Below are 23,376 nucleotides of genomic sequence, written 5' to 3'. Positions count from 1 at the left end.
TTTGGGAGCATAAACCTGTATTGGTACGTCTTAAAATAAACAGCAAGGGGTCAAAGACTGTGTTTGTCTCAGTTACTTCATCTCTGATCAAACTGTACCGCTTATTATCACGGCAGGTCAGCAGACACTGAGCTCGGAGGGCAAAGGTTTCCCAGTAAATAGGATTTCTGATGTCAGCCTGGTATTTACCATTTTGATGTCAATGACATCAGCTCACACCTACTGGGAAGGCAAGAATGTATTATTAAAACTCTCTCTCATATAAAAAGAAGTCTCTATCTTTGGTTTATCTCCTTTGGGTTCAGGTTCACAATGAGTCACAAACTAATTTGTGATGCCACCTGTGCTTTGCTAGGACATCAACCTACATAAATGTAAAAACATTTTGTGAAATATAACCATGACATCTTTAATATTAACGGATTATGATAGATTGTAAGACTTTATCCTGGATTTCACAGACATGTTGACGGTTTCATCGGTTTCATTTCATTATGTGTCTGGTCAGAACTTTAATTCCGGTTTCAGTTTTTTTTAATGGTTTGACCAGTTCCTAAACTGAACTCTTGAACAAATACCTCATTGAAAATAAAAATGTTTTGGTTTCCTAGGTGAGGGGTTCTCAAACGTTTTCAACGTGCGGCCTCCCTTGTGTACAGTGCATTCCTTCGCGACCCCCCAAAGACAATTTATGTCAAATGTGATCTAAATCATAATATTTTAATTAAACAAAACATATTAAATTATACTAAGTAGTGCTGTTGGTTAGTAGCCTTATTGATTTTTAGGTTTAATTAAACAGAATTCATGATAAATTGATGTATTTTATAAAATGTCAAAAAAAACTGGGGCCCCTAGTTTGAGAAACACTGTCCTAGGTAATCTAGGTGTGGTTTATTTTGCTTTTTATTTAAATAAACTACATTTAAGGTACCTTCTGTTATTTATTCTTAGCGGAATTTACCATAAGATACGTGTTGACCACGAAAGCTTGTTTTATGTTGTTGTCTATTTATGACAGTTTCTGTCTATAAAATGTATCTTGAAACTACATAGTTTTTGTATTAATAACTTTTCAAATAACAGGGCTTTTCATGAAGTCTCTATTTGTCAAACACAGAAAGTACCGTCACCTTGAAAGCAGCATATCAGTGACCCGGACAACACTTGAAGTATGTTGCATCAATGACAGCAACAGCACAAACTGTTCTCACTGTAGACATACTTTATTACATATTTCCTGTTCTCTAATCTGATTGGCCAAGCAACACAGTGTCGAAATTTTGTAAAACAGGCACTGAGACATCATCACATCACGAATGTGCTGCTGTTTTACATTCATGTTCATTCACTTTGGATAAATGTAGGGATAGTTCACCCAAAAATGAAAATTTTCTCATTTACTCACTCTCATGTTGTTACAAATCTGTATAAATTTCATTTAAGGATAAACAAAAAAGAAGAAATTTTGAGGAATGTTTGTACCCAAACCAATCATGAGCCCCATTCAATTTCATAGTATTCTTTTCCTACTACTATGAAGTCAATAGAGCTCATGATTGGTTTAGGTATAAACATTTCTCAAAATATCTCCTCGTGTTCTCCGTAAGGAATAATTGACGACGGTCCTTTGAATTATAAGAAAATAATGCACACCCAAGGTGCAATGCGGCACAACGCGAAGCGGAGACATTTTACAAGTTAGGTGTGCGGTTATCAGAAATTAATGCATACCCACGGAACATTTCTCAGCCAATCAGATTACAGCATTCAACAGACCCGTGGTATAAAGAGTAAAGTAATTTATACAGGTTTGTAACAACGTGACGATGACTAAACGATGAGCGAATTTTAATATTTGGGTGAACTTTCCCTTTAACCTATTAGGCTAGTGTTTAGTTATGCAATCCTTCAGTCGGAAGTGACATAAACGATCATCGACCCTGCGACTCATAAATTTAGCTGTCAATTACAGTAACGGACTCCACTTAATCTTTACCTCAAATGTCATTTAGACCACCCAACATCCAATCAGATTACAGCATGTGAAGTAATCCGAGAGTCACATTTCCTTGTTTTATTTTAGGTCATATATCTGAAGGATCTGTCTGCTAGAGGTGTCCTTTGTGCTCATCATGTTTTTCTGTACTATAAATGAATTAAAGAGGAGATTAATGAGTCAGGAGAGTGGGGTTTAGGCTCCAATCTGTTCTAGGTCTCACTGGGGAGGCGTCACCATCAGCTCCCATTCTGTCAGACAAATCCCAATGAGCACACAGCTGGGTATCCCCATACACAGACCATACATGTCCACATACATACAAGCATAAAGGGAAAAATATGGGCGGATTTCTCAGACACTTGCTCTTACAGACAGCCTCTGGGGATGCGTGTCAGACTGTAAGACTTATGCATATTGGATGGCCTGCACTGTATGAGCGCTCCAGACATACAAACATAGGGGTGGTACCAAGATAGTCATCATAGCGATAACCTAGTTACTTCAGGTATTACTGCATCATCAATTGGTAAAGCATTGCATTTGCACCTCAAAAAGTACTAGGTTAGATTCCCAGGAAACACATATATTGATAAAGAGTGAATTGTTGGTTTGGATAAAAAAAAGGGTATGCCAAATGCATAAATATAAAATGTTTTAATCCAATTAAATTTGAACTTTTATAATGCGTGTAATTGCCCTTTGCTGACATTACCAAGTTGGATGAGTCAACAATGTTTATACAGACTGTTTGTCAATTAACTTATTTTAAGATCAGATCAAATTCTGACTACATATGAAGCAATCCTGGAATATCCACTGACAGTTCTGTACAAAAACAAATCAAACAAATCACATTATATAAGTGACTCAGTAGCCATGGCGGTCTTTCTTCATCACCGTAACTAATCTTTCTGATGTGGCCTCATATCGAACTCCATAATCTGATCTGAGCTATACGGGAATAAGAGAAAGCAGATGGGGGTTTAAAGTGGAGGATGGAGGGACAGACACAATATGAAAGACAGAATTGTTCATGACCTGATTTCCATTGTAAGGCACCTCGGTCAGAGCACAGCAGCAGCTGTGTTACATCCAAAGCAGCGTATGAGAATCTGAACATGGTAATAAGACTGAGCTTTCATTCTGAGTCAGCCGAACAAGTCTGAGTCAGTAACCTCCAAAACACTGTGGTGACTTCATGACTTCAACTCAAAAGTGCAGACATGTTTACACAAACTTGAACATGTTCACAATTAGGGCCTGTCCCAAATGGAGCACTCGAAGTGTTCTTGCGGTCTTGCAGTGGCCATTTAGTGCAGGACGACGAAACCGTAGGCATCGCATTTGTCATTTTAAGATTTTGTTGAGGTCACCATGCACCTTAAATGCAATCTGTGACATTATGTTGCAAAAGTGTGCCATGTGAAGAGGACAGCTTCTGCATACATTAAAAGCAGAGTGCACGATTTCTGAAAAACACGTCAGAGAGGGAGTCGGGCCGACTACCAAATCACACTTGTAGCCAATCAGCAGTAAGGGGCGTGTCTACTAACCGACATCATTGCCTGGGTTACGTATGTGTGGGGCGGGTCTATCAAAAGAAGGCCCAGATTCTATTGGGGTAGGGGCGTGTTTGTTAAGGTGATTTCAAATGTCAACAATGGCTTTCAGAGATTGTGCACCCTGAAATTAATAATGATATTACGCAGCAGCCGAAAATAGTCCCCTTAGTATCTTTCAATAGCAGGGGACTATTTGGGGCACTGTGTATTATCAGTGTGCCTGCTGCAGCCATGTTACGCCAGCAAAGTCCTTGATTATTACGCCAGTTTGAGAGTATAGTTCCTAGCCATATCTGTCTAGAAAATCGCAACTTTTGATTTTCTGTCGGTCTTAGTACACAATGTAACTACAGAAGAGTCTATTTTAAAAAGGAAAAATATTGAAACTCTTGGGTTATTTTTCAGCGTCATGCTAATGGACTAATCAGATTCAATGGATTATGCTAAGCTATGCTAAAAGTGCTACTGCCAGACACAGAGATTGGCTGAATAGATTCCAAAACTGTAAAAATAAAATGTTTAACTCTAGGCGAGCTGAAAAATTAGCATTTTTTTCAAAAAAAAGTGGAGTGTCCGTTTCATGCAAACATACACACATGGTCGAACGCACAGCCTTTGCAAAGTATCGTTTGTGTGACTAGTATGTGTACACAGACGTTCGACCCGTGCGTATTGCGACAAAATGCAATTTATCTCCTGGGCTACATTCTCCTATTAGTGCAACCTACGCGTAAAATGTCTGTGGGGTTTCAAAAATCTGTCGTTATGATGAAACTCCTCTAATGATGAAAATTGCATCACATGCACTGTATGCGGACCCCAGCGTACCATAAAAATTGACTATACTCCGGCCTTTACTGACCGTAACTGATTTATTTATTTATTACATGCACCGTCTATATGATTTGTTTAGCAAGAGACAGACTAAGTGTATTCTGCATAGTATATTAGACGAGTGAAATTGGAATGCAGACGGCCGATGTACGAGAACACAAATCACATTTCTAAGTAAATTCTGTCAGATGAACAAGGAGCTTAATGTTGTCCACTGACACACAGTCAGGCAGCAACAATGCCATGGTGAGCGCGTCTTTTCAGTGGGCTTTTAGTCCGTGTTATTGGGGCTAATTGAAGCATGGTTTTATGACTCTGGATAATCTTGTCTGAAGTGCATTAGGAGAACCGAGCTTACAGGTGCATGTTGACTAAGCCTCTGTTGTTGGATCAAGAGACTTTCGTAATAATAAAACACAGTCCTCATCTCTCGACATCCCCCACAGCCCAATCCCTGTCTTTCGTGTTTGCTTGGTCTCCTCCCATGGCACAATGGATCAGGCCATGCTTCCTTGAAGGTAAGCCCCCCCCAAAACTGTGCCTCTGCATGTGACATAAGAGCAGTGCATGGCCATAGTGTTTGTCCTTCAACCCCCATCCCCTCAACCACCACCCATCCCTTCCCTCTCTCTCTCTCTCAATAAAGAGGTTGCTGGAAGAGACCGAAACACACCATCTGTTTAATGCCATTTTTACTAAGTCAGCTACACACCAACACCAAATGCACACGTACACAATAAAGGCACATGCATGTAGTTAAAAAGATAAAGCTCAGCAAAACAGAAAAGAAAATGCCAAATCTCAGCGGTGTGTTGATCTGGCTGTCCCGCGTCTCATCTGTTATGAGGTCAAAGGTCGGGGTGAACTATGACCTTGAGAATAGTAATGAGAGAATATTGGCTGCCATGCAATATTTTGCAAGCACTAACTGAATGATGCATTACTGTTTAAGGTAATGCTTGTGCTTCATTTTTAGTGCGCATTACAACATTTGCTCAACAGCGTCACATCTGGACGACTGTATACGTTACTGCCGTCGCTGTGTGTTTACAGCCCAGCCCCTCACCTGGACGCTGCAGGCTGACTGTGTGTCCCGCAGCTCCTTTGTTTAAGGTAATCACATGCTCTGCGTGTACTTTACGCTCATATACCCGTGAAAATGAACAAAATGCACAAATAACGTATGCCGCATTTTGTAATGCGACATGCATCCACACACGCTAATTGCCGATTCTACGCTGGAAAAAAAACAATGTGATCCAGTCCCAGACACAATTGACCAGGAGAACAAAAGCAGGCGTATACATGCGACACACGCAGAGGCGCAGAGAGGCGGTGCTGATGTATTGGAGCTTGACGAATGGTTGCGAAGAGGCGTGTCACAAACACGTCGCCAAACACGTGTGACCATCGCAAGAGACAAACAGATGACCAGTATGGTGGGATGATGGATGGACGGATGAACGCGGGACGAATGCGACGGCGTGAAGGGGTGAACGGGGACACTGACGTGGTGACGTAGGCGTGTTGTTGCATGTCTGATCTGCAACACGTTCAACCACGTGAGGCTTAGGGAAAGGTGGGGGAGAGCGAACGAAGAAACCGAAAAATCGAAAGAAAGGAAGGGGATGATAAAGAGACAGAGGAAGGGTGAAGAGAAAGTAAAAGTGATGAAAGAAGGGTAATAGATGGGAGGAGGGGGTCCCATGGGTTTTTCCTGTGCAAACATGACAGACAATGAGACGTGTCTGTGAAACATGTGCATTTTGCATTTGCATCTACGTTTAATGGAACCGGAGCGAGATACCTATACATCACATAAGGACTAAAGTAATGTGGTGACAGTAAATAAAACTAATGATTCAGTGTGTAATACTATGGTAAAAGAAGCTGGCTGGACAGTGCTAATGAGGGTTGCAGGGGACTTCTCCATCCAACCCTCACATACACTAAAGCAGGAACCATGCAGGAACAAAGCAGGTATAATAACAGCAAAAAGCACCCGTATAGCTATTTTGCCCTCCCCTTATTGCTTTTAAACTCTCCCCGACCTAAAATAATTGATCTCGTACTAGCCTAAATGAACAAAGGCAGTTACCCAGAGCACATTCACATATAATTCAACCCTAATTGGTAATATCCCAACCCCCTCCAGCACTGGACTTCTCTAGTACAATGGTGAATAGATCACTGGAAATACTATAACACACACTCACATCAGTCATTCTTCTTTCCCTGAATCTGCACATCCTTCCTATTTCTGTCACCTTGACTAATTTATTCCCCAAAAGCCATTTGTTTTTTACTTACAGCCATCACTGTTAACATGCATTTGAAAACAGACCAGGGTGCGACTGCACTTCTGGGTATTTTTACTGTATCAGAGATCTCAGCACAGATCTCCCCAGAGCAGAAGACGACGTGCAGGTACCGTCATACACCTGCATCACACAGCTGCCAACGACTTTCACTGCATAACTGCGCGAGCTGAGGACGACAAGTGTGGTTGAAAAATGTGCCTCTGTGGGAGAAGATAAACCTACATAACACACGCAAAAATGGCCTGAATATGACGGCGCACTCACATTATTTAAACCAAACCATGCCCCAGTGCGATTGTCCCCACCTCTCTACTCCCCCAGAAGCATGCGGTGTACTTTTATTGATCTGAGCCTGGGCGCGCTTTCATCATTAGGATGTGATTGTAAGCAAAGTGCTTTCTTAACACTGGAAACCATCGTAATTTTAATTTTTTCGGAGTTGTTTGGTGTGCGATGACACCCAGCCCTCTCACATGCCATCGTATTGCTTAGGTGGTCTGTCGCGTGTGCAGCTCGGACATTCACGTAACCCTGTTGCGCGCAAGGTTTTTCAGAAGGCAGATAAAGGTAATGCAGAGTTCATACTGCATGATTTTCAAACTAGTTGGGTCACAGATGTTTTCACACTGCATGACTACCTGGGGTAGCATTCAGTCGCTGCTGTTTCAGACTGCATGATGGATTGGCGACAGGGGGGTTTCACAGTGCATGACTTTACCGTAAGAAGAATCACCGACAACACTGTTCCGGTCCGCAAACTACGTCCCGCAACCAAACGCACGTGAGAAGTGACGCGAAGGAAACAACGCAAGGTAGACCGGAGTTCTCACGTGAGACTGGGATTAGTATTAAAAATGGTAGCCCGTAAGAAGCTAACCATACAAATTGCATGTGCGCTCATTTGCAGCAGAAAGAAGAAGAAATAAAGATTATGAAGGAGGACGTGGTTGGAGAGACTCCTCCCCGAACTTCCAGCTGTCCTGTATGTTGCTCTCTCATTGGCTGTAGGTCATTGCCGATGTTATTTTCAGTCAAAACACATTTCACACGGCATGATTTTGAATCCCAGACAGGTCCAGATATTTAGCATGCCGGGTGACTCGTCTGCGATTCTCTCAGATCACATTCTTGATCATTCACACTGTGATTGTCACTCGCGTGCACAAGCATCGATTTGCCTGTGATTTTGGGCATTTGTTTGCGATTACTCAAAACCTGTCAGCGAGTCAAAATCAGGGCTAAAATCATGCAGTCAGAACTCTGCATAAGTGGTCGCCCGCCAATTGACGTCTTTCCTTTTGAACCACGCTCAAGCCTCTGGATGCCGGCAAGGGCGCGATTAACCAAAGCACGATTTGGTTTGGATAGTGTGTGTGCACTGAAAGCGAGAAGTCAGTGAGAGTGGGAATTCTTTGGTAATTTTGTATGACATAGGATGGGAGTTTTAACACCCTATTTTTGGCAACTGTTGGTTCAACTAACTCCAAATTTGAATTCGGTCATAATTGCGACCCCGTCTGTGAAAACCCAGTAATTTTTAGTGAGTAACCGTTTTCTCCCAAAACATCCTATACAATGTAAAAACATATAACCTTGATGTCTTTAATATTCACAGAGTAAGGTCATGATAAAGATTGATTTTAATGAAAAATAACATTTTAATGCTCCTAATCTCAGAATAGAAAATTTGACTTTAGGCTGGATTTCACAATTTATGTCCTTTCATGTCTTTGATAGCCCATTTGACTCTTATGTCCTATTTACAAAACACATAAAAAAAGAAAAGCTGCTCTTTTCCATTTAATGAAAGTGAATTGTGACCACAAAGCTACTGTATGGCTTCAAAGGGCTACAGTCTATATACTCTGAACTTTCACTGAAACTATCATATAATACATAAACATTCAAATGTACTACTATTATGATGCAGGTTTTTTTTAAAGCTTGACATCATCTGGTTCCCATTCACTTCCTTTAAACAAAAAAAGTTTTTCTTGAAAATTTAAGTTATTTAGGTTTGGAATGACACAAGGGAAAGTAAATAATGATGTTTTTTCAACTCCCCCACTTATCTCACTACAAAGCAGAAACTCGGATTAAGCACTATGTGAACTCCCCCTATTATGCTTTGATGCATGAAAAATTCACTACAGAATTTTCGACCCTGAAAATCGAGCACGCACCTGCACGTATGCGTGAACCCTGCCGCCACAGCTCGCAGATGATTTTCAGTGGCCTGTTTGAGCATCCATAAGCCAACTGGTGAAGTTCGACTGGCAGCGAGTAACTGCTGCTGAATGCGAGTGGGATGAAGAGGGGTTGAGTGGGTGTGTACAGAAAGGCGGCCTACATTCATTGTGAGCATGTAACACATGCATGTCTGCCTTTGTATGTCAGACACACAGACCTCATTTTCCTTCCCCATTGAGGAAGTGACATCAAGAGACATCCTGCAATTTCAGCTCAAAATTAACCCAAAATGCAGCTGGGTGCATAACCTCAGGATGTGAAACCTCAAGCCTTCATTCATCATTAGCCTATAAAGTGCCATTCAGCAATTCAAACATAATACTTGAGCAACACTTTCGTCTTCCCCAGCAAATCCTGATACAATTTGTATGAAAACTTTTATTTTAATTCCGTTTTATTTATTTTTCCTCAAATTACGTTTTTTCCATTTAATTTTTCAATTCTTGTTTTTTCGTTTACATTTTTTTGGATTCCATTTTGTTTGGTTTTAATTTTTCTGAGTTCTGTAAATAATCAATGGTGTATTCTTAGCGTGTTAGCCTCTCCTTATATCGCAGTGATCTTCGCCGGTATTCTTGCGTGTCCAGTCAAAAACAGTTGCTATCCCGATTTATGTAATTTGGATACTGCAACGATTAAAATTTTTTTTTGTTTGTTTGTTTTATTGAAGGCTTTGTGTTCTCAGATGGTCTCTTTGACATAGTTTTCTGTTTTCATAATGAATGTTTATAGTTGATGGTGCGTAATCACGTGACATGTAATCATGTTATCACGTAATCATGTTCGGTCCTGCAAATAGTGAGATTGTTCCACACTTAACAGGTCGACCAATTTATCGCCCGGGCTGATAATTTGGCAGATTTTTGGCATATCTAAAAAACCCCGGCTTTGGATGATTTTGCTGCAAAATTAGGCTGATTAATAGGCATCATTGACATCATTAATGACAAGCTTATGTCTCACGATGCACCGTCCGTGCGGTCAAAAAGATTGGGCTCATTTCATGTGATTAATGAGTGATGATTTTTGTTTGCGTGACAGAGTGAGCAGAGCCGCGTATTTTTTTTATAGTTTGGCTTAAATAGTGACATTTTTACATTTAAAATATCTGCTTATGATGAGGACGCTTAGATTTTTATGTACAAATAGAAAATCGGCCAAACATATTGCCCAAGAAAATCGGCATCATATATCGGCAATCGGCTGCCCTGATTTTGAAATATCGGAATCGGCCAGAGAAAAAACCACATTGGTCGACCTCTACCTAGCACTGTTATATGTTAAGATATCTGTGATATGTCATTGCAAGATGTTGTTAAATTAAGGCAGCTCACACATAGTGGTTTAGGACTAGGATAAGCCCTGTCCGAAAAACCGTCCCTTTATGTACAGTCTGTTGTGACACAGTCTTATCTTGATCACGGATATGATCATATTTAAGCACAAAGATTTCATAGCTGGAGTGTAGATAAAAAGCAGCATGTTCACTTTTGCTTTCCAACCAAGACATCACAAAACACCAGAAAGGAACATCAAGGGTAAAAAACACATACACCAGACAAAAACAAGAGATTTTAGATGAAAACCAGATCAAAGAAACTCTACACTAAACCAGGTCCAGCAGTGTTAAAAATGACCTGTAGACAATGACTTCTATACCTTATCCTCACTGACCACCCAATCAGATCGCAGCTCTGACCACAAAGGGAAAGAGCTGACTTGGCCAGTAACCTCCATTACTGCCACCAATCCAGTCTACACAAAGCAGAAGACAATCACAAAGGTTTCTCACATGACTTTACTCATGCCTGCCTTTCATCTGCTGGACAGCTGATCATGGCAAAAACAAATGGAAAACAAACGCAAAAAAACAATAAAAAAATTGGTGCATCCCCTCTTATCCCAACCATATGTGCATCTACATGTTCTGTGCTGTGTGGTTTGATTTTGAATAAAGCTAATGAAGATCAATAACCAGTTGTGGCTCTGCCATCTTATCTCCAATTTCTTTCCCCTCCACAGAGTTAGAGCATCTCCACCCAAGCCCAAGAGAAGGTAAACTCTAAAAACAGCCAGCGTCTGGACCCAAGGGATCCGGCAGATAGGGCCATGCAAAACACACACCAAATTGCAACAGAACTTGATCAATTAAATCCACTTAAAACTCTTCCTGGAAAGCCTTTTCAAACAATACAATTTCAATGTTTAAACACACAGTTTAGAAGGGTATTAAAAATTTTAATTTGTGTAGCTCCGCCCCATATGCATCAAATCACAAATTGTTTTATGATCCAATTTAGCTGAACAAGCTCTACATATTTTGAAACTACAACTGTAAATAGATTAGATTAGTCTTTCACACATTGAAAAGTCTGTGGTAGGCAAAATAAGAAATACAAATCACTTACCCATCCACCTTGACTCTGGATCCAGGGCTGAATGTGGTTGTCTAGGTAGACTGTCATCCATTCTGCGATACGTCCCACTAACGGGCTCATTTCCTTCTCCACGCACTCGACGCACAGAGCCCCTCCGAAAGCAAACAGACCTACGATGCGACCCCAGTTCACTCCGTCGCGAAACACCTCATCCATCACGCTCTCGAAGCTCTGGTACGCTGTGGCGGGCGTGATGTGAAGCTGCGAGGAGAGGTCATTGAATGCTCTGGAATAACGCAGCTCAAACTCGTTGGCCGAATCTCGGAGCGCCTCCTTCACGGCGTTCAGATTCCCAGATCCGTTCGTCTGACGTTGGGGGGATGAAGTGGGGGACCTCGGCGGGGTCCCAGCACTCGTTCCATTTAGGGAGCCATTAACGATGGTCGTTGTTCCTGACGCCCCATCACTATTTTCTTCAGCCGCCTGCCCCCCATCAGTCCGATTTGTGTCTTCTGTGAGTCCAATGTGGTTGCAGGGGTAGTTCCTCTGCGAGAGTTTGTGTTTGATAAAAAATACCACCAGTTCTCTGTTATAGTAAGACATGTTTCACGTTGTCCCTGGTTGTTTTCCGATGTCTGGTTATTTCTCCTACTTGCTTGTTCTTACAACCCAGTGCACACCCTTGCGTCCCTCTCAGGCTTCTGCCGACGCTCAGGGATGGTGCAATGGCTCATGCCCTGTAGTAAGACAACAGTGCAATGAATTGATCCGTAAATACGCAATCATCTTCACAAACAGGGAGAGGAGGGGGTTATGGTGAAACTTTGGAAGGGGTTAAGGGGCACTGAAATAAACAGCCTTTTTTTACCCTCTAAAGCCCTCTTACTTAATTGAGTGGCTTGATCAAAGGAACAGATGGTAGCTACTCATCACCTGCCTCCTATGAAAAACAGGGACAGTTTCCCCATGGTGAGGAAAGACAACGTATACTTTGACCTTGACATGAGTGAATTTTAAGCAGCAAGGGGCATGGTCAGCCAGCGTGGCTTGAATTATGATTTTCTCATTTGGACAAATCTGTATATAACGGACTGTAATTATGGTGGCAGAAGATCCAGCCAAGAGAATCACAGACAAAGATGCCACAGTGTTTTGTGCCATTACTCATTATAAGCATTGTATAAAAGTCTTGCATCCTCAATACATATAAAAAATATTAATTTCCATCAAACAAAAATAAGAAAAACACTCATTCAAAAAATTAATGTATAAATATTTCAGTGTTATACTGAATATAATCAATAGATAATCGATCGTCTCTATACATAACTTTTACGGCTAGCATACAATTTTCAAATACAAAGATAAAAAAATTATCCACTAAAATCTATGTGGTCACATCGCAGCGCCCCCTAACGTGTGGTTTAGTTTCTTCGTTTTTCTATTTTTACTTTTATTATTTGCAATGCTTCTAGTTGCATCTTTAGTGGTTTGGCAATTGTTTACCATGTCTTATCCAAGAAAAGTTTTTTTTAGAAATGGAAGTTGTTGCCAAAAAGACTGCATGCACTTAGAGGATCAGATTTGTTAAATAATAAATAAAATGAAATGACTAAAATGACATTTGTGACAATAAGGCATTTAAATTACTGACAATAATCCTTTAATTGTCATTAAAAGAAAAACTACTGAAACTAAACATAAGATCGTCCTTGTGATCACACAAGTAAACAGATGCATTACATTCATGTTGTTGTTTTTAAATATGCTTGATTATGAAATTGATTATTATATATATTATTATGATTTTAGACTATTTTAATACTAGATCACCTGTAAAAAGTCTTTACCAGTTACATTTTGCGATAGTTCGTTTAGAAGGGCGCACGCGAGGGGGACACGCGAGTTCCCAGGAAACACAGTGGATCAGCCAAACACGTGCTGACAACAACGAGGCACTAAACACAACACATAGCCACTGCGATGCTGCTCTCAAAGACTGAGATGTAATGGAGAAAATATTTCGAATTACTTTATTTATATGTAAATTTTAAATATTTACTTATAAACAAGTATATGACGCATTCTAAATTACAAGTCACAATATTTATTTAACACATCATGTAACATTAATATAATACATTGTTATGTAAACACGCTGACATGACGGGGAAACTTATTGAAATAAAGGAAAAATAATGTAATGAATTATTGAAAATGTAGGAATACAGACAACGCTATTCAATGTGTTTATCCGAGTAATGCGTCTACACATTAAAAAACAACATTAAACAGGCGAAATATTTCGTTTGCCCCCAAATTGCTTATACACAGATTCGCGTTTAGACAGAATTAAACCTTTTATCAACCAACTAGTTGGAAATTAACCAAAATAAAGTCTATCGACAGAAAATCTATACGTTATCTTACATGATTGTGTTTATGACAGCAGAGAAAAAAACATTTATCTTACCATAACGCAATCTGCGTACTCTTCTCGTAGATCAACAGAGCAAACAACCCCGACCGCGTGTACTTGTGTGAATTCTGGTTATAGTGCAAAGGTTGTTGTACAAAATCCAATAAACACCGCGGCAGATCAAAAGTAATACTGTGTAAAGCACAAACGATACTGCACTAGACGTTTCTCTTTAAAGCAGACCTCCCATCTCTGTGATTGGACGTATTCGCTGTGTTCGACTTCATGCAGCACTTCGCAGACAGATCGAGGTACCGCGAGAACGAATGGAAAGCTCACCTTACGACTGGCTCTCGCGGTACTTTGATGTCCTTGGCTGTTTGGTCAGTACGGTGACGCATTAAATCAAACACACCTATGAGGAAGGACCTGTCTGCTGATCCACGCCATTACGTAATAAACCCTCCATTCTGTAGGGCCCACCACAGCGGAAACAACCAGTCACTTCTGGAAACAGCCGCAAACGACGCACACACACGGCACTCGCGGAGAAACACGATCACGCACCACGTCAAGTCTGTGAACCCACAGCAGACACCAAATCATGACAAAACTAATATTGTTCGCGAAACTGCTTTGCTTCTAGAGCTTTTTAAATGTCGCCCTGAATATGCAGATGACAGCATCTGTGCAGATTATAATTTTGACATCTGGTTTGCTGATCTTTTAAAGGTTGAGCTGTTTGACGATACGCACGAGACTGCATGCTTTACAATAAAATACATAGTTTTATTTGCGAAAATATTTAATGCATTTGCGCGTTATACACGTAAAGCACTCGCAAGAATTAATAAAAAAGCTCGACTCTTGCTGGCCAAGAATACATTTCCAGTAAAATCCAAGCCAACTACGTCAATCTTTCCTCATCCGGCTAGTTAGCAGTGTAGCTAGCGTCATGGAAGATGAGCTGACGAGATCATTTGGGAGCAAAATGCGGATTAAAAAATAACGCTCGCAAAAAACCCGTCTAACGGATCGTATGTACTTACACGGACACTTGAAAAGGCAAAGCCTCGAACTCCCGCATGATCAACCTAGATGCGTTTCTCCTCGACCAGTCTGCAGTCACTCAAGAGCGGCTGTCTGTCAGCAGTGCATTCAGGAGGCCACAAGCGCTCGCAGTTCCGCCCCTTCAGAGCGGCTGCTCTCAAACCAACGGTCTATTCATTTATTACTGCATTTAGATCAGATGTGCGTTAAAGCCTCGATATATGGAATGATCGGTTTATAGGCACTATTTAGAAAATTTAAGTGAAAATAATTTTTTAAAAGGAAACACCGCAGCGGTTTTAACATTTAAAGGGATCATATTCGCACTAACTTCTGCTCATATATATTTTACGAGCTCGTTAATTTGGCAAGTTGTTTTATAACAACAAATTTCTTGACATTTATAAGTATTTGATGTTATGAATATAGATAAGCGTTTACGAATTGAGCGCTAAACAAAGAGTGGCAGAATTACTATGGTAACCTTTGTTACCCCCAAAACGCTCTTGGTGCGTTTAACTGCTGTAGCGACACCCCGTGGCGCTGTCAAATAAATATAAATCTATAACGTTTTTACGATATTTCTAATAATAAAAACACTCAAAAGTAACAAAACATCGGAGAAAATTCAACTTTATTGATGACTTCACCAAATGCTTGTAAGATTACATCACAATATGTATAGAGTTGAACATTATTCTGCATATTTTACATCAAAACTTTACACGTTTCTTTCATATACTGTATATATTTATATTTCCCAGTCTCAAAGGGAGGCAAGTAGACATCCATAATTGCAAGGGAAGGAATGGTTTTCAGAAAATACTTAAATGCACTTCAAGAACGAAATACATCCATAATGGAAATGAACAAGGAGTTTAATCTACATCGGTAATGTACTAGTTAGACATGTTGTGGTGATGTAATAAAGGTATACCTGGATTATACAGTATATTTGAATTAGCTTCTTTTTTGATGATACCAGTAACTGGAATCCATGATGTAAACTTTAGCAAAGATTCAGTCTGACACAAAAAAAATAAAACCTTGGTGCACTTAAATTAAATATTTTTTGATATATGGTTTTAATGATAAATACGGATATATCTAAAATAAAAGAACCCTTTTATAGAAACTGTAGCTGAAACCTGCATGATGTGTGGTATTTGAGAAATGGTAGTGTCTGCTTAGTTGGACTAACAATAACAAGTGCACGCATTGACACCTGTAAAATAAACAATAAATGATTTACATTCTTTGAACAAATTAGCTTTAAACTTTGGTAGGGCTACCACAAACTTTAAAGATAGGCTAGCCTGAATCTGGGTTCAATAAACTAGCCCTTAAACTGTTATCGTTTAATTTTATAATAGTTTTAGTAAAGGACAAAAACAATGGACGTTTCAGGACCAATCAATCATTTACAAAAATGCCACGGCCAGCTAGCAAAGGCAAACTGCACATTATATGTCATACCATTAACCGTCTGTCTATTGGACATAAGAAGCGTTTATATAATTTCTATATTTATTCTTATGAATTAAATTTCTTTTCAGATATGTATATATGTTTAGCCTTTAAAATGAACAAAGTAATTAAACATAAGACAAAAACCAACAAATTGAAATTAACAGACAATCAGAAACCAGCTATACACCAGTACTGGTAATAAATTATTGTTGTAGCCATCCTAAATAAAAATAAACAAATATGACTCAATAACACAGACGGATGACACAGTGGAGGTGTCATCGTCAAGGAGCCCTGCTGGGTCACAGTGCTGCTTTCTTTTTGGGGAGTGGCTGTTGGTCGATGAATCAAAAAACTGGCAGAAGAAAACGCACGAGTCTGAGTCACACATTTCTGCATCAGACATAGCATCCCTTTACACTTCAACATCCAGAGGAGAAGGTGCTTATATGTTCTGACCATCCATCTGTCTCATCTCCAGCCTGTTTATTTACTCATAGCTGTGATCCCAGTTCTGATGTCATTTAGGATGATAAAGGCTGCGCTTGGCCCAACTGTGGAGCGGCGATGTGGAAGACCGAACCAATACGGAGGAAAAATCGCCGCAGAGCTGCTCGGAGCTCTGGAATGAGGTCAAACTGAATCATCTCGCACAGATGGTGGTAGTAGCAGGAGGCATGAGGCTTGAACTGCGGGGAGAGAGAGAGAGAGAACGTAAGAGGGAATTATGCTAAAGAAAGTAATATTAATTCAAGACCTTTTGACCTCGTGTCAATCTACAGAGGAACACCTGATGTTATCAGAACAGTGATGAACGGAAATGTTTATCTTAGAAATGGAAATGGAAGATCCCCAGGGTGCCCAATCGTCTGTTTGCGTTAAATCGCAAGTCTCTTTTACATATAAAGGTCATCATACTGACAAGCGGGCTTATCAGCAAGGTGCTTTCCATAATGAAAGCCTTAAGGGATAGTTCACCCAAAAATGAAAATTCTGTCATCATTTACTCATCCTCATGTTGTTCTAAACCTGTATGAATTTCTTTTTTCTGATGAACACAAAAGAAGATATTTTGAGAAATAATGGTAAACACACAGCAGATAGTGACCATTGACTTCTATAGTAGGAATAAAAAATATGATGGTATTTAATGGGTACCGTCAAATGTGTACTTATCATCATTTAACAAAATATTTTTTTCATCATTTATCACAATACTTCCAAAATATTTTTTCCTACCATGGAAGTCAATGGTCACTATCTGCTGCTGCATCATTTCTCAAAATATCTTCTTTTGTGTTCATCAAAATAAAAAGAAATTCATACAGGTTTAGAACAACATGAGGATGAATAAATGATGACAGAATTTAAATGTTGTTACAAACCTGTATACATTTCTGATGATTTTTTGAGGAATGATTGAAACCAAACCGATCATAAGCCCCATTGCCTTGCATATATTCTTTATTATTAAGTATTCTACTATAGATGTCAATGGGGCTTCTGATCGGTTTGGTTACAAACATTCCTCAGAATGTCTTCCTTTGTGTTCATCAGAACAACAAAGTTTATACAGGTTTGTAAAAACATGTGGGTGAGTAAATTAATTTTCATTTTTTGATGAACTATCCCTTTAACACACAACCCTGAATGATAAGAGAGATATTCAAAACAGGGCTTTCCTCCAGGAAATATCCTACATCACTAAACTCCCCCGTATGTTTACAAAGGAACTATTGATTGCGTTCTGTTTCATCGAGCAAAAATGCAAAAAGTCTAACATCAGTGTTGGGGTTAACTCATTACAAGTAACTTGCATTACATAACGAGAAGTTGTGGTTTAAAAGTGCATATTTGTTATTTTTCTTGTCAAAAATGACAATCGTTTCGCTAGATAAGACCCTTATGCCTCGTTTGGGATCGTTTATAGTCCTTTGAAAAAAAACTGTTAAGTGTTGAGTTAAAGGAATAGTCTACTCATTTTCAATATTAAACTATGTTATTACCTTAACTAAGAAGAGTTGATACATCCCTCTATCATCTGTGTGCGTGCACGTAAGCGCTGGGGCGCGCTGCAACACTTCGACAGCATTTAGCTTAGCCCCATTCATTCAATGGTACCACTCAGAGATAAAGTTAGAAGTGACCAAACACATCAACGTTTTTCCTATTTAAGACGAGTAGTTATACGAGCAAGTTTGGTGGTACAAAATAAAACGTAGCGCTTTTCTAAGCGGATTTAAAAGAGGAACTATATTGTATGGCGGAAAAGCACTTTTGGGAGTACTTCGACTCGGCGCAGTAACACTCTCCCTCTCCCATTATGAGAGGGAGAAGGGGAGCGGATTTTCAGGCGAGTTGAAGTACTCCCAAAAGTGCTGTTCAGCCATACAATATAGTTTTATATTTTATAACAGAACTGGACAGGCAGTATCTGTCTCTCTCTCAACATGATACCAAATTATTAAAATAATAAAAATAAAAATATGTCAATTGTGTTTACATGGAGAGCAAAATCATTACTGATCATTTTACGGTTGCCAAGATTTGTTATCCATCTTTGGCAGGAGTGGCAAAACTAATTCTGTACACACATCTAATTACTCAAAAGGTTTTTATGCAAGTCATTACTTTTTCATCAGGCAGTCTGAGTGTCCTGGTGAGGAGCAGCAACAGGAGACTCGTCCAGGCTTCCCGGTGGCTCTCTGAGGTAAGACGGATGAAGTAAGCCAGAGCTTCACTACACACTCTAAATCAAAACACACAGAAACACGTACGTTATCCCCACCCGTCCCACAACCTTCTTAAATCATCTTATATCTGACATTAATTTGTTCTTACTGCATTACTTTTAGTCATAAAAATAATCCCTCAAACCGATTGGTCCTCATTTGATTTAAGTGATGACTGTAGCATATATATTTAATGATCTCAATTATAATGCATCATTATGATTTTATTATCCTGATTGCTGACATATATTATAATATAACACTCCTCGTATAATATAATGAATCAAATTAAGTACTATTTGTAAAATACTAAATGTATTAAACACGGTTGATCATGGTGTGATTAATGAATGAGGCAGATGGCTGCACTCACTGCAGCAGACGTGTCTGGATGTCTGGCCAGGAGCTCTGCAGCTGCGTGTCAGAGTACATGCGAAAGAGGATCCTCAGACTACAGGCCAGACTGCTGGTCTCTTGCTTCAAAAGATTTGGTTTTGACTTCCCCTTAAAACCTACACACGAGCCCACACATTCAAAAAATAAAGAAAGACAGGCACAGTCAAAAAGGGCAGTCGCCTAAAATGACAGACTTACCACAACCCAGACAAGGAAATAAAAGATTGACATTTGGTAATGACTTTTAAAAACTGGCAGGACGCCGACAGGACAGACCTGCTCTCCATAGTGTCGTTCTCTGCTCATTGTTGGAGTTAAAGTCCTTGGCAAACCTGTGGGACTCGAGGAGGCAGTCGAGTAGTTTGAAGAGGTGCTGTGACGACAGGTGTCTGTACATGCCCTGATCCGGCTCCGCTTCTCCATCGTCTGCCTCCTCAAGCGCATCTCGCTAAGGCGTAACACACAAGGCCAATTTGTTATGCTATATAATTTGGTTTTTTGATGTTTAAAAATGAAAAGAAAGCATAAAAAAGGTCTTGGCCCCTAAATTGAAAATACGTAATAGACTTTAGCAACATTACAGCCATGAACCTTGCTTGCTGGTTGGTAGCAGGTGGTATTAGGAAGGGAGGCTCTCATTTAGAGAGCATTTGATTGGACAAAATAGTGCAAGAGTCATCATTAATATTTTGCACTATATTTTTTCATATTCACATATCTGCTAAAAGTAAATTTGGTCATCATTTTAAAGTTCACTATAATATACATGGTCTTTCATACTTAACTTTTAATTTTATGGGGTGGTACTCTAACCCGGTGGTTCTCCAACTGGGGGGTGGGCCCAGCTACATGTCAAAAAGCTTGACACCAGTGTACAGTTGTATTATTGTTTCCAACAAACCTGAGCAGCAGCCATGTTCTCAGCATCTTCTCTCTTGCTGGTAGCTGGGTAGAATACAATGTTGTCTATGGTCTGAATCAACTCCAGCTGTACAACGCATTTTATAAGCAGCCCTGCAAACAGCCTGTGGTCCGAGACCCCTAGATCAGAGCAGAGAATACACGTTAAAGCATCCATATAGAGAAGTGACAGCCTATAGTAAAGGGAAAATGAGGTCGTTGATAGTTTTGGTAAGAGAGGAAATATTTTGAGCTTGGTCAATAATTTTCCGAGACAGAAACTGTATCCGTAATAAAACCTAAAATAGGAAGCGATAATTTCGTTTAAACAGATTGTGGCTGTCGGTGGAAACTCAAGAAGATTATATGTGGTGTAGTCAGATAATCAGAACTTTACATACAGTACGTGTCTGCAGAATATCCAAATACCTATAGGTGACACTGGACAACAAAACCAGTCATAAGGGTCAACTTTTTTAAATTCAGATCATCTGAAAGTTGAATAAATAAGCGAAAATTGAATAAATAATTGTTAAGATTAGACAATATTTAGATATAACTATTAAAAAAACTGGAATCTAAGTGTGCAAAAAATTGCCTTTAAAGTGGTCCAAATTAAGTCCTTAGCAACACATAGTTAACATATTTATAGTTTTTTATATATATATATATATATATATATATATATATATATATCTTCATGGAACATAATTGGAACAAAATCCTATAGATTTTTGGCATAAAAAAATCTAAAATCTAACCCATAAACCAGGGTTCTCCAGCCCTGCTCCTCATGAGCTACCATCCTGCAGATTTTAGCTGCAACCCCAATCAAACACAGGTGAACCAACTAATCAAGGTGTTCAGGGTTGGTTAATAATTACAGACAGGTGTGTTGGAGCCAGGTTGGACCTGAAATCTGCAGGATGGTAGCTCATCAGGAGCAGGGTTGGAGACACCTGCCATACACCAATGCGACTTATGACTGGTTTTGTGGTCCAGGGTTGCATAATACAGAGGTACATATTAGTACCAAAGAGTGCATATTAGTACCTCAGAGGTAAATATTTGACCAAATGTAAACTTTTTGTACATTTTAGGACCTTTTTAAAGGGTGCTACCCCAGTGACAGCTTGGTACCATTTTTTCTGACAGTGTAGGCACATAGCATATATGCACCATTCACATCAATGGCAAAGAGAAAATGGCTTTCTGATACATTTTTACAAATATATGACCCAGGTTAAAGTCTCATAATCTAATGATGAGATTAGGAGCATCAAAGTTTGATTTCAATTATTGATTTCAATCTTTGACGTGATCTTACTTGGGCTGTATTAAAGATTATGTTGAAAGATTTTATGTGGAAAAATGTAAATTACAAAAAAAAAATACTTCAGATGGATTGTCACAGACTCTGTTACAAATGTCTACTAATCATTTCCACCAGGATTTCATGACTTTTTTAGGTGATTTTGCGATCAAAATTTGTAACCTTGCTTTTAGGATTACCCACTGGGGTAATTTCCAGAAATTTGCCAAGAAATGTCCAAAATGTTTTCAAATTCAGCGATTTTTCTAACTGGGATAACATAAATATAATATAATATTAATTATTATTATTATAATATTAAATATTTACATAAAAATGTATAATTTTGACCCATATTTTATTGTTACAAATATACCCGTGCGACTTATGACTTTTATGGTTTTGTTGGTCCAGGGTCACATATATAAAGACCTCAGATGCAAAAGCCGATAAACACCAAAAATGTGATAATGATATTGACCGCTCTCGGCAGGTATTATAGGTTCATAACATATTTTTGCTTCAAATCTGCTTAATCCCAGCCTCAGGCCATTCAGAAATACAGATTTGTTAAACGTCCTCTAAGAGCACGGAAGAAGAATTGGATAAAATAACGGCACGCGTACATCAAGGATTTTTTACCCAGTTAAAAAAGGTTTACCAAACATATTAAGATATTGAACGAATTTTAGAGCCTTTTACTTTTATTTAGAAAGGACAGAAGAGTGACTGGAGATTTTTATAGAAGTGGACATTTTAGCAGCTTGCATAGTCAAATTTGTTAAATATCAGTGAAATGACTTAAAGTAACATTTGTGAAAATAAGGCATTTTAATTCCTGACTAATAACCGCAGAAAGTTTTTTATTAAGAACGTCCTGCCATTCAAACAATATTTTATTTGCATATTGACATCAGAGGATTTCTGTTTAAAGGACATACTAGTGTGGGACTTTCCTTTCCAGGTGTCATCGCTGGCAGTGGACATCTGACTGTGTCCTCTCTCTGACAGGGTCCTTTCAAAGCTGCTCTGAGACTGAGAATCCACCTCAACATCCTAAACAAGCGCACACAAACGCATGTGTTTATTTGACCGCAGCCTAAAATGCAAATATCCACTATATATAGCAAGTCTATGCTGGGCATGTCTTAATGCTAACAGTACAAGAAAACTACAATTTATAAGAGATTATGGGCTTAGGGGTGCTTATTTGCTGCCGATTATCCATGTGTGCATTGGCAATATTGATTTAAGTTCTTGTCATCTCACCATGTGTTTCCCTTCTCCCACCTCCTCTTCCTGTCCAGCTGGTCGCCATGTCAACAAGCTGTTAAGAGCAAATTCAGAATCAAACCAAGAGAGCGTTTAATAAGCAGACTGTCCAAAAACAGATTTTAACACGGTCATGTATCATAAATGGGGTGAAATATGTTTGCAGCATATGAACGACATGCAATATTGTGCAAAAGGTGGCTCAAGACTTTTGCAAAGTATGGTTTATGCATATTTACGCATACATTTTTCACAACTGCAAATAAATAATTGTATTGATGTGTCATTGAAACAGATGGTGTGTGCAAGAGTGTCATACGCATGAGGGCTGGTGGTCTGGAAGATGTCCAGCATGCAGGCACACGTGACGTCCCACACCTCCAGACTGAACTTCTCTCCGTTCAGGATCACCAGGTTCTCCAGACAGTTTGTGCCCGACCGCGCCAGCTGCTCATTATCTGAAAACAGAGACACCCTG

At 39.4% G+C, this 23,376-nt stretch overlaps 2 protein-coding genes across 2 annotated transcripts in view; both read right to left on the bottom strand.

Annotated features, from left to right (window-relative positions):
* Positions 1-14,799, bottom strand: part of bcl2l1 (BCL2 like 1) — a 28,684-nt gene extending 13,885 nt beyond the window's left edge. The window contains exons 1-2 of the mRNA XM_065286045.2: positions 13,821-14,799; positions 11,378-12,084 (exon numbers count right to left, since the gene is read on the bottom strand). Of these exons, the coding sequence (XP_065142117.1) occupies positions 11,378-11,950 (573 nt within the window). The 5' untranslated portion in view covers positions 11,951-12,084; positions 13,821-14,799. The remainder of the gene's footprint in view (positions 1-11,377; positions 12,085-13,820) is intronic.
* A 634-nt stretch (positions 14,800-15,433) lies between these two features.
* Positions 15,434-23,376, bottom strand: part of arfgef2 (ADP-ribosylation factor guanine nucleotide-exchange factor 2 (brefeldin A-inhibited)) — a 30,568-nt gene continuing 22,625 nt past the window's right edge. The window contains exons 32-39 of the mRNA XM_065286044.2: positions 23,218-23,356; positions 22,896-22,953; positions 22,568-22,682; positions 20,316-20,455; positions 19,691-19,862; positions 19,392-19,530; positions 18,918-19,035; positions 15,434-16,975 (exon numbers count right to left, since the gene is read on the bottom strand). Of these exons, the coding sequence (XP_065142116.1) occupies positions 16,811-16,975; positions 18,918-19,035; positions 19,392-19,530; positions 19,691-19,862; positions 20,316-20,455; positions 22,568-22,682; positions 22,896-22,953; positions 23,218-23,356 (1,046 nt within the window). The 3' untranslated portion in view covers positions 15,434-16,810. The remainder of the gene's footprint in view (positions 16,976-18,917; positions 19,036-19,391; positions 19,531-19,690; positions 19,863-20,315; positions 20,456-22,567; positions 22,683-22,895; positions 22,954-23,217; positions 23,357-23,376) is intronic.

Source organism: Paramisgurnus dabryanus, chromosome 21, assembly GCF_030506205.2.
Source record: "Paramisgurnus dabryanus chromosome 21, PD_genome_1.1, whole genome shotgun sequence".
Taxonomy (NCBI): domain Eukaryota; kingdom Metazoa; phylum Chordata; class Actinopteri; order Cypriniformes; family Cobitidae; genus Paramisgurnus; species Paramisgurnus dabryanus.
The sequence above is the reverse complement of the archived record's forward strand: the minus strand, read 5'-3'. Positions and strand labels throughout refer to the sequence as shown.